General features: G+C 36.6%; 1 protein-coding gene across 1 annotated transcript in view; it reads left to right on the top strand.

The window, feature by feature from the left end:
- Positions 1-12,368, top strand: part of LOC139744848 (uncharacterized) — a 109,675-nt gene that overhangs the window by 46,383 nt on the left and 50,924 nt on the right. Inside the window, exon 2 of the mRNA XM_071655260.1 lies at positions 8,146-8,352. Within this exon, the coding sequence (XP_071511361.1) occupies positions 8,146-8,352 (207 nt within the window). The remainder of the gene's footprint in view (positions 1-8,145; positions 8,353-12,368) is intronic.

The following is a 12,368-nucleotide window of genomic DNA, read 5'->3' as shown; positions in this document are numbered from 1 at the left end:
TTGTTGGTTTTTTTTATCCTATTTTGATAAAAGCGTGTGCAATGCCCCTTTAATGAATCCCAAATGCATTGATATTTTTGAAGTGAGGAGTGCTAAGTATTGCTTATAAAAGAAAGTTTTTGCTCATCCACATTGAATATACCCTTACAATGAATACATCAACCTTAATGGATTTTTGAAGTAATGTATAAATCCATGTACCGTTTTCACTGGGTAAGAAGGCTACAAAATATGTGATGTCACAATAGGGGAATGGTTTAAAGAAAAAAACAAAGAAATTTCCTCATATTTTTTGGAGGGGCTGAACTGAATTAAATCTCCTTCAGAAGTAAGGGGAGTAATATTACCCTTAACACATGTCAGCAATAAGTTGAGGAAATACGTAATTTTTATCATGAGAAAGATCACATTTGTGGAATTCTGTTTATATTTCATTTATATAATTCCAACTACTGTGATATCTATTTTGGTAGTCCTTGTCCAGTGATATCAGTGCATGGATTTGACCATTGAAAGTTCATATTGAATATTGGATTGTCCAATATTCCTCTAATATTTCTGCATTCACTGCATCCACAGACATGCATATGTTTGTGGTAAATCTCCCTTTAAATCTCCCTAAAGGGACTGTACAGTACTGGTTGAGGTGAGGATTCAGGTTTATAACATATATTTGGTGAGATAATGAGAAACCTCTTGTGAAATATGAAAGAGCATGTAATTGCAGGTAGGATTCAACGTTTATTTGATGAAAATTGGCCTTGAAATGACTGAGATATAAAAAAAAGTGATCCTATTAAAATTGACAGGCCAAGACTTTTATTAGGATCTCTTTGTTTTTCCTTGTTTTTAGGTAGGGGCCTATCTCAATCATTTCAAATCCGATTTTCATCTAATAAACTTTTGATTCCCTTTAGAATTTTATGCTCTTTACCAAGTCATAGAGTGGTTTCTAAATATCTTGCAAAACATTACAAGCTGAATCCTCACCTCAACCAGTACTGTACAGTCCCTTTAAGTTGGCATTGGCACTCTGTACTATACAGCTGGCTGAGCTTCTAACCACCATGTCTGTTAGACAATTCCGCTTCACACTCTTCTCTCCCTCTCTCCCTCCCTTTCTGTCACTTCTCCTGACCTTGTCACTGATCTTGACAGGTCCCTCAAAGTCTCCCACTGACAGAAAACCCCTTGGTCTGCCAGGAAGACATTTTCTCTCGCTAATTTCACATTTTCCGTCAAAACCAATATGCCTTTCCATGAAATTGTGCCAAGATTAGCAGAGGGTAGTTGTTATGAAGACTCCCTCTTCCCATCCCAACCCACCCCCCCCCCAAAAAAAAAAAGAAAAAAAAAAACCACACACTCTCACTCACACTCACACAAACAAAGAAACAACAGCAGGAAAAAAGAAAACTGTTTTTGATATTTATGAAGGGTTTAGATGCAAAAAAAAGCAGTCTTTCCATTTTGAAAAAAGAAATTGAAATGTTTCAGATTGAATCTGTTGAAAAGCAGAGAAATATATGTATTGAAATATATTCAATAATTTTGATGACATCTTCAAAAGTATTTCTTGTATAGTAATGGAGTAGTATCAATGACAGATATTATTCCTCTATGAGTGAAAATGACCTTCAAAAACTTTGAAAATAGCATTTATCTGTTTTTGCATTCAAACTCTTCATATGCTTTTCTAAAGTAAGCCAATGTAAAGCAAGTTTTTGAATTTCTTCTCATTTTTGCTCAATCTTTGTTTCTGTCACTCAGCATAAAAACTTTTGTCATTAATTATTGTGCAGATGATATGATTTATGATTGCTGCAATTCATTAAAAAAAATCTACAAAAAATGTGTTTAGTATGCCTTGATGTGGCTGGCAGAGATTATTGTTATGTCCATCTTCTTCTTTTTTTCTTGTGATTGGTGTGATTTTCTGTCTGGAACCGAAATATTTTTCCTGAAAGATCATATGATGTCCATCTGATTTCAAAATGTTAATGCCCTTCAGTTTGTTGAGTGCAAAACAGAAATTCTTGGCCAACTCTCAAACGAGTTAAGTCTCCACAATTTCCTATCATTATCTTCAACTCTAACAGCTACAGCATCATTTTCTCTCTTTTTTTTTTTGAGCATGAGGGAACCTGTTACATCGGCATGAAAAACAGCTCTCTTGGATAATAGGAATATTTGTTAAACGATGTGATTCCTGGCACGGCGTCAACCATTGTCAATCAAGCTGTACCCATGAGGTGATTTGTAGAAATGCTGACCACTTGAACTATTTATTTGATTACTTTATTGGAACATGTAGGGCAGGAAGCCATAATAACCCTCTCAGCTGGCAAAAATAGCTGTAGAACAACTTTTTGGCAATACCATTCTATGCAAAACAGAAGTATGTAACAAGATGATATGGACATTTATTAGAAATATGTTGCAGAACTTATTGCATAAATGAAATGAAATGAAGTCATGTCAAGTGAGGTAAAGTGAGATGTATGAAGAGTACAAAGTGGTTTGAGACCTTATTAACTTTTTGATGATGATGATGATGATGATGAAACAGCATTTATATAGCGCCATTTATATGTTGAAACATTCAAAGGCACCCGGCTCCCGCAATGTGTCACACGTCATTCACAAAGTTGCTGGAAAAAATAAGTCTTCGGTTCATACTTTCTATTGAGGCTGTTGCAATTCCGAAGCAGGACTTTTTACAGTGAAATATCTAACATGCTGTTACAATACTGCTGAAAAATTCACAGACCTAATATATGCTTCAGTAGGAAACAGATAGCAGAAATTAGCGCGTTGAAGGCTGGTCCTTAGTAAGATTGGCAGGTGTCTGTGGGAAATGCGTGTTATAGCAAAATCAACTCGTCTTCAATGGGTTAAAACTGGACTCTATTCTAGTTTCATGCCATCTTATGAAAGCTTCATTGTAGCTGTAAAGGTATGATATGAGTGTGTAATTTGATCACAGTTAGATAATTGATTGCCATCATCTTACAGTATAGGTCCTATATGGTTTCCATGTCAAGCACCTTGAAATATTTTGTGTGTGGGGCATTTTTATAAATGTTGATCATTGTCAAATTCATATCATGATTGCATCTTTAGATACTTACAGCCAGAAGCATCCAAGCAACATAACAAATACTCCTGGCTTTTACTTTTGGATCTGTCATCTCTTTCATATCAGTGTTCTATGTTTTGCAGCCATGGGTGTTGCAATTCATTATTTTGTGGTTTTTCAGGTCATCTTACAGCAAATTTAAGTCTAATAGGGAGAATTGTTTAAACTTCGATGTACCATTTGGTCATAATATTAACCAACAGTGCGTCATAGCCCCTTGGAGGCGTAGCGACTTACATCATAACCAATATGCTGAGTCATCCATAGAACAATAGAAATTCATGCATGCCTCTGTTGAGACTTTGTCTCTGTCTTCATTCAGTAACACAGTTTAAGGAATGCCAGCTGTATAATGCTTTACAATCCAATTGTCTAACATTCAAGTTGAGGTCCCGGAGCCTCTGGATGCAACCAGCTTAAAAGTTAGGATAACAGGAAGTGACAGTCCCTTGCTTGTCTAGTCTTTCTGTCTTTGTGTTTTTATTTCAGCAGAGGAAAATGATACTAAAGAAGAAACTTGAAGTGAGAAAAAAAAGTGAAACAAAAGCAAGAGACAAGAGTTACAGAGAGTAAGAGAAGTGGATTAATATGAAAAAAAAAAAATTATTGTTGTTATAATGCCAGTGACAAAAGCAAGAATGAGAGAATTAGCTAAGTATGAGGAAAAAAAGATATTGCTGTCATATAACTTCCAATGAATCGCCTATTAAAGCATTCAACAAGCCAAAATATTTGTGTAATAAAGTGGCATGACAGTAATATCCTTGGTGGTAAGGATCTTTGCGTGTTTGTTTTTTGTGTGTGCATGTGTATAAAGAACATTTTTGTCTTGAGACATGAACAAAGATATATGCATATTCATGCTAAAAGGTTTCTCATTATCTCACCCAAAAATGTAAGAAACCTGAAGTTTAGTCTCAACCAAACTATATGATCCCTTTAAAGTAGAGAATTCAACTTCTGAATTTCTCTGAGGTCAACAGTGACTCAATGTACCTTATAGCATTATCACCTGAGAGGGAATCCGTGAGCTAGAGTGCGTGACAGGTAGCAGATTTTATCTATGCCTCGCTTGTCACCTTGATGGTATTGTCTCTTCATTGCCAAAGGGATTTAGATGAGACATCTGACCTTCTTAACCTCCAGACCGTTTAAGTATTGGTATTGTAGTTTACCAGGATAATCCTCTGTCAATTATGTTAGGGAGATGAAGAGAAAAGTGTATAAATGGACTAGTTCAAATTCTTTCTGTGGATGATGGAGTTCTGTCTTCGTCCATTTATCTCTAGGGAAATAGTTTCAACAAAGCATTATGAGTTATTATGCCACTCATCTCTCTTCCCCCCATGTACCACATCAAACATTGTGGATAATTGTTGGAAAAAACAGACAATGCCCCAGTGGGCGTCATCATAATAGATCATTCAGTGCAATAACATGTCGTCGATGGCTGTACCTGGGGAACCAGTTGCTTTCCCCCAACAATGGCAGGCAAAGTTAATTGTGTTCTCTGGCTCCATGGCTTAATGAAAAGATTGTAGGAAAACAAGTTGTCTGATGCTCAACAGTTGTATAAATCTGTTAGACCATGAACAGACACAAACAGCTTGTGCTCATTTAGAGGGGACAGTGGAGTACATAAAGATAATCCAATCATTTTCAAAGTAGTCTTAATGGCAAAATCTATCCTAATATTGTATTGCTTGAATTGTATGAAAGTAGAGAAATCAGAGAAGTAAAGTGAAAATTTGGAGAAAAAAAATCAGACACATTAAAAAAGTTATGACTTGTAAAAGTTGAGAGAGTAAGTCAAAGTGACACTGTGTAATATAGATGTTGAGATACTCTCCTTTTGTTTTGTTCACAAAATTTCAGTTGTTTTCATATTTCTCAAATGTATGGATGCAAAAAGAACGTATGCCCTGAGGGTGGCAGGCAAGAACATATTACTTGAATGATATTCCAAGAACAGATCTGAAGAAAAAATTTACAGGAGAAAAATAAAAATTGTTTGATTTTGCGTGTAGCAAAATGGAGAGTTCCTTGACACTTACATAGAAAGCGCAAAGTTGCATATTTGCTTTAATCTCTAAACTTTGATTCATCCATATATTAAGAATATATATGCCTTTGGTTTATGTTGTAATCTAATGCTATGAAAATTGACCAAAAAATTTCATTGTTTTAATCTTGTGTAAGTGTAAATGTGTACATCTATTGTTTCCATATTTATTAAATCTTTTGTTTTGTTGGTAGAAATTCTTGAATGACACAATGCAGGAAGGACAAATTTTCAAGTAATACGATTGTTAATGACCTTGCAAGATCTCCCAGTAAAGAAGATGAAAAAAGCAAGCACATTTGTGAAAGCTGTGAACTTGAAATTTATGAACGGAGATAATTATGGAGCTTGTTAGCTCTTGGAGTAGGTTAGAATTTGTAACTGATTTCAAATTCCACTCACATCTCACACAAAAAGTGGAAAATTGCAGTGACGGATTAAAGTTTTGTCATATATTAGCGATGTCTTCTTTGAGATCACCAATGGAAACACTAGGGAAATGTTTGAATTCTATTTTACATGACTTCTCCAAAATTTTGCAGAGGAGTTTATCACTGTTAAAATGCTTGTCACAGCAAGAAAACTGCTGCAGTAGGCTACATTTCAGTCATGAAAGTTTAAAAAATTGTTCTTGATGTGAAAGTATTCCTGACTCCATGACGATAGCTAAAAACTTGTCCTGCTGGTCAAAAACATCCTCTCCAAGTGGAGAAATTGAAGCTGGCCCAACTCCCATGGGTTATTTGTGGCATTGTAATTTGAGAATTGAAAATTTCCTGAGATAAGGTTTCATATGTCAGTAATGATTGGTTACAAGAAGCAGAACAGGATCAAGAAGAGTTTGGTCAGCCCAGACATAGGGAAACAAAAGGAGGAAAGGATGACACGATATCTGTGACTGTAGGAAAAGTCTTGAGCAAAAATAATTGGTTCATGTAAGGCCATTACATTTTTTAGAAAAGACAAACAAACATGAAAAGGAAAAGTATATTTAAATTATTAACTTAATTGACTTTTAGATTTTGTTGACATACCCTTAATGAGTTAAATAGACATTGCAAATGCCTCTAACTTTGCCCTATTTTTTCCTTTGTGCAAAGGGAATTTTCAGCAATTTTAGTTTAAGCCAAACTCTTTTAGTGTTTTTTCATGGGTAGTCGTTATTATTATGAAGCTAGAGATCTGTAGTAGATGACAGAAGACAAAAATAATTATGCAGCTTTTTTTGTTGTTGTTTGATAACCATGCCAAGCTCAGCTTTACTCTATTGACGTCAAGCGTTACACCAAGCGTCACCAAAATGATGTATCTTTTCTCATGCTGTTGCCATGGCATTTTGTCATCATGCAGGTGTGAACCAGACTTTTTTGATAAAACTGACTAATTTCAGTGATGAGCTTGTATCCAATTTATAAATCTTCCCTTTTGATATGTTCTCTATTGTATCAATAACTTAATGGGAAACTGGCATCACTTATAACTCATCAGTGTATAGTGATGATGAATGATCTTCCTCATGTCAGTTGAGGCCTGAAAATAACATCACCGTTATCTTGCTTAAAATCGACAAACAAGATTTTTTTTTCTTTGTTACCGTTATCTTATCTTATCAAGGGTGGGTCCGTGATTTTAGCTAATTTTTCTGGCACAAAGGGAATTTCAGAGGCGACATACATTTCTTTGTTGTCTTTCCCCTGCACATCCACAGCTGTTCCATATTCAATCATGCCATAATCCGACTCTTGTCTCCGACTCTCGTCTCCAACACTTGTCTCTGAGCTGGACACCTGACTGACGGCAGTGTCCATGTCTGATGACTGAGTCTAGACAGGAGGAGTCAAGATAAAAATAAGACCCCATTCACATGTGATTTATAATGCACATGGCTTCTTCCAGACCCTCTCAGAAGGACCATCAACTTGTATGCTTCTTTTGTCTTCCTGCCGGATAGTATTATTTCCCTAGTGAAAGCCAAATGAGCCTATTATTAGGATCCTATTACTGTGATGTCTGAGTACAGCTTGTGCTATTTCATCTTCAGTTAGATCTGCTGGAACACTGTAGCGGAATACTGTCAGCTGTTGGTGCATGTTCACAGTACTGTTTTCTTTTATAAGTGTGAATTGGGTTCTTGGATGGGTTCATGACCTCCATATGAAGAAGAAAAAACACAAGGCTTGCATGATATTACCCTACTTTTCTGCTCAGTGCGTCTCTAACAGACCCGAACCTTTCAGTCCACTGATCGCTATTTTCTTCCAAAATTAGGCTGTTTGTGGCTGTGATGTGAAGAACAATTGGTTAACTTCCCCAGTTGACTGATCTAACCACTGTAAAAGTCCGTTTGTTAACTGGGTGGCTTGCATTTTTGTTGGCATTGTGCAGTGTATGTCTAGTCATTCAGCTGGAATCATATGCATTGATATCAAATATAACAAATAAAAAAGAACACACATACTTTAAGACTTGATATGTTACATTGTGTTATCATGTATAATTGCACATTTTTATTATCATTATTTTTGTTTTGTTTTGCAAATTGGCTGTCATTTTTTCTGTGTGTGATCCTTGAAACCAGTGATGCAAGACTTATGCCATAATACATGTTTATTTGTTCATATGATGTGACATAAAAAACTTGTTATTTATCTATTTGTATTTTCTTGTTTGTTAAGATTCAGCACCAACTATATATACAGTGTAGTTTGTATCATTGTAAATGGTCAGTATTACAAATGAATACTACAGCTTGCTTTCTCATAGTCCAATCAAGAGGAATTCAACATATACCATACATAAATGCCCACACTCAAACGGTTAAGCAAATCTGCAAGATGAACAAACAGAGGCTAAAGAAGAAATACACAAAAACCCACCTGGATATCAATCAGTTCATAAAATGTCCAACTCAAAATGTTTTTGTCTCATTCATTCTTGTTTTCAGACTGTGCAGTCTTTTGCACCACATAACAGCAACGGGATTACATTGTGGGTCTAGACTTTACGCTGGACGGGGCATCATCAAATCGCCCAACTTCCCCAGCAAGTATCCAAGCGACATCGGCTGCGAGTGGACCCTTATCGCCGAGGATACGGGTCATGTGACACTGACATTTGAGGCGTTTGAACTGGAAGAGAGCCCAGGCTGCTAGTAAGTGATGACATTTGAACGTGAACTTGAGTCGCTTCACACGTGATAACAAGATGTCTGCAATTTGTTTTCATGCATCACCACATTTCTTCCTGCTCTCCCTCTCTTTTCAGTGGTTTTTGGGAGCAGCATCATTTATCAAGATTTAAGATGTGTCACTTTAATTTTGTCATGTAGGTTCTTCTTCTCATCTTGTGAATCTGAAGTCCTGCTGTCATAAACTCTGTCGGGTCAAAGCTTAAGACATTTCTAGTGCTTCTCTGCCTGGTATTATTCTCTACATTCAACGGATAAAGACGTATTCCTTTCTTTCATCACCACTAAACACATGAGTGAGTTTTAGCCGATAGTTGACGCTTGTTGTTCTGGTGTCATGTGTCACCTGCAGACAGAACTTGGGCAGAGATACCAAGGGTTTGCCAAAGAGGGCGGTGCTTTCTTCTTTTTTTTGGGGGGGGGGGGGGTGGGGTGGGGCTGGGAGGGGGAGTGGGCAAGGGGGTTTCTCTGAAAGTTTTTCAGAAAGCTTCAGTCATGCTCTCAACCTGACCTGAGATCTGCCAGATGATATGTTTGACTTCCTGAACATGCATGCTAGAGAAATCATGTGATGATGGAAGATGTGTAGAACATGAGATGCATTCTTTGGATGATGTCTTTCAGCAGAAAGGCTCAGATCAAATGTACTCTGTGTTAATGTTATCCTTTTGCTTAAATTCTAGGTAAACACCCAACCCGAACAGTCTGTGAAAACAAATAGTGGACATAAAATTCAGAATATTTTGCTGGCATCACACCCCCACTGTCTGATGATGAGGAATGGGTGGTTGTAGTGGTGGTGGTGGTAGTGGCAGTGGAAGCAAAGGGTGTGGTTTCAGACTATAGAAAAAAATCGCAGTAATCAATAAGTTTAAAACATATTTCATTCTAATTAGGTTGCTTTTGTAAGTCTGAAAGCAGGCCAAATCACATTTCTTTCTAAATTTCTCCAATCATGTTTGCTTGTTTGTTATCCTTAAAGTGCTTCTAGTGGTAGTTTTGCATGATTCTTATGTATATGTTTGCAGTCTGAAAGTATAGACCACTAAAGCATGATTGAGATTGATTACTTATATACAAGTTCATGTTGTATATTATGTCGTCTGACATGTACACTGTAAAAACATCGGTGTTAGATTTAACACCACGGGTGTGTTAAATCTAACACTGATCAAACTTCAATAGAGGACCACACCCACAGGTGTTAAAAATGCACTGTGATGGTGTTGAAAAGTGTTCACCTGACACTTCGTGGTGTTAATTTGACTCTGTACCTGGTGTTATTTTGACACTGTACTGGTGTTAATTCAAAAATGACACCACATGGTGTTGATTTGATATTTGTTGGTGTTAATATCAATGGTTTAACACCCGTCCAGCTTCAATAAGAGACCACACCAGCTGGTGTTACTTTGGTGTAAATTTATTTTCACATTTTTTCAAAAATCTAATATTTTAATGCAAAATTCTTGATCGTCTTGTTTAAATTAGAAATCAACAAAAAGTGCAGTTACTAAGAAACTCTTCAAAAAACAGTTTAAAATTTGGAAATGACACCCGGAGGTGTTAATTTAACACCATAAATGAGCACCGAAAATTTAACACCAGCTCGGTGTTCACCATTTAACACCGGACTTTTTGCAGTGTAGGCATGTCAATAGTTGCATATTTGATGGACAGGCCAGGGAGAATTTTACACATCTGTTGTGTGGAATGTTGTTTGCAGTAAGCAGTCAACAAGGACTCATTTCAGTTTGTGAAAACTCTTGAGCATGTCGTGTAGAAATGGTTGTCAAAACGTGATTACAAACAATGCGTTTTTGAACAGCTGAAACTCCTAAGCGTTGGAGCACCGACCGTGATGACGCACATGCCAATTTCTTCTCTCTCTGGTGCCCACATCTGATTGTCATTTACCCCTCGGCTGCGATTCTCTCCGCGACGAGTGACATTAATGCTTGAACAAGAGTCTTGTGAATAACAGCCCAATATTCCTGGCATAACTGTCCAATCCTAGAGTTTCACTCTCCTGCTTGAAAGTTCAAAGAGTTTGAAACGATTAGCAGGTAACCAGCAGTGTCGTTTTAAATGCCAGATCAATCGTTTTTGTAAGTAGTGTAAACAATCTGCTCCCTGTTCCAAGTGTAGGAGTCCAGAGTTTTACAATTTTATGCTGATAAATGAATATTGAATATTCCTGGCAGACAATGAGCACTGCATTTAATGTTTATTTAAAAAAAAATCATTTGGGAATACCAGTTCAGTTGTTAGCACATCTGTCAAGTACCAGAGTTTCTCATTGATGCAAAAAATGTTGACATCTGAAAATGCATGACATATTATGAACAGAGAACTACCTGTCCAAGCACCCTTTTGTCCATCATTAGGTGATACGCTATCAGCGTATCACCTATTGTGATTGTCAAAATCTCTCTTTATTAGGTGATACGCTATCAGCGTATCACCTATTGTGATTGTCAAAATCTCTCTTTATTTCTTTTTATTCTTCTTTCTTTCTGGACAATTTTGTGTCATCAATATCTCAAGAATGACATTACGGAATAACATGACATTTTCAGGGAACATGTCTCATAACAATATCTAGCCACAATAAGGTTTTCATGACATTAACGTCTCTATGACGTCATCTAGGCGCCATTTTGTGATTTTCGGACCATGTTACATGATCGATCATAACTTCATAACTAAAGGTCATTTCTGTATCATTTTTTGTGGACATAAAGTTCAGGTCACGCTCTATCTTTCTTTCTCTGATGCTAATTACCTAGGACGTCATCTAGGACACGTAAGCGCGCGTCAAACTTTTAAAAGGCTCAAAACAACTTTCCAATGGGAAATCTCGAAGTTTCAGACAATTTTAAGCGTTTCAAACGATTTTGCGCGTGCGCGTCCGTCCGCGCGTTTTCGCGCGCACAGCGCGTCAGTAACATGAAAATGCACTTTTTTTGACTGATTTGGATTCCTGATACTTTGAGTAACAATATCCATTGATTTCTGATCGATTCTGACAAATAACAAAGGAATGCACTTGCGTCAAAGTTCAAATTTCGCCTGCGCGTCTATGTGCAAATATAGTGAAAAAACATGTCTTTGTTTATTTCGCCATAGCTCTTTAAAACGTCAGGTTACCCTATGTTTTTATTGCATATTACAAAAGCATATAAATTGGACATAACGTTTCAAGTATCATTATTTCCATAATTACATTATGACGTCATCATATCGTCATCTGAAATCAAAAAAGTGGAATTAATTTTGTTAAGGTACTGTTTCTGACATTCATTTGCTCGTATCTCTGTTGTTTAAGCTCAATATTATCCCAAATTCAGATATGTTGTACTTTGAACATTTGCCTTTTAAGTCCATGTCATGCTTTTGATATTTGATGACGTCATCATACCTTAAATTGTGATTAAAGGTAAAGACGCAAAATCGGACAAGTTTACGTGTATTGTCTATGGGAGGTGATTTTTTTTTAAACCATGCATTGACTTAACAACGTTTAAGCACCTTTATCTCAGCTGATTTTGCTTCATTTCCTCTGAAACTTTAGTATGTTGTAGCTGAGACAATAAGCTGCAGTAATCATGCATTTTATTCTTTGAAATCTCCTCATCTGATTGACAATTTTGCAGTTCAAAACTGAAAATGAAAATGGAATGTAGACAAAACGATTTCACATGTATCTTTCACATACATAAGTTTACGTTCCCCATATTTTCTCGTCGAGACGTATGGCCGAGTGGTTAAAGGCGCCGTCTCAGAGACGTGAGATTGCGGGTTCGAACCCCACAAGATCTCGAAACAATTTTTTTTATTTTACTTTTTTTTCTTCAATTTGTATTCTATATTCGTCCATGTAGAAATCACGTTCGTATATAAACGCACCTATACACACACACAGACACACACACACGCCATATCCCTCTTTTTGTGTGTTGGAGACCACATTGCTTCGA

This window comes from Diadema antillarum, unplaced genomic scaffold (genome assembly GCF_040938485.1).
Source record: "Diadema antillarum isolate AM-2024a unplaced genomic scaffold, OU_Dant_1.0 seq00001214_RagTag, whole genome shotgun sequence".
NCBI classification, from domain to species: Eukaryota; Metazoa; Echinodermata; class Echinoidea; order Diadematoida; family Diadematidae; genus Diadema; species Diadema antillarum.
This window is presented reverse-complemented; position numbering and strand designations above follow the sequence as displayed.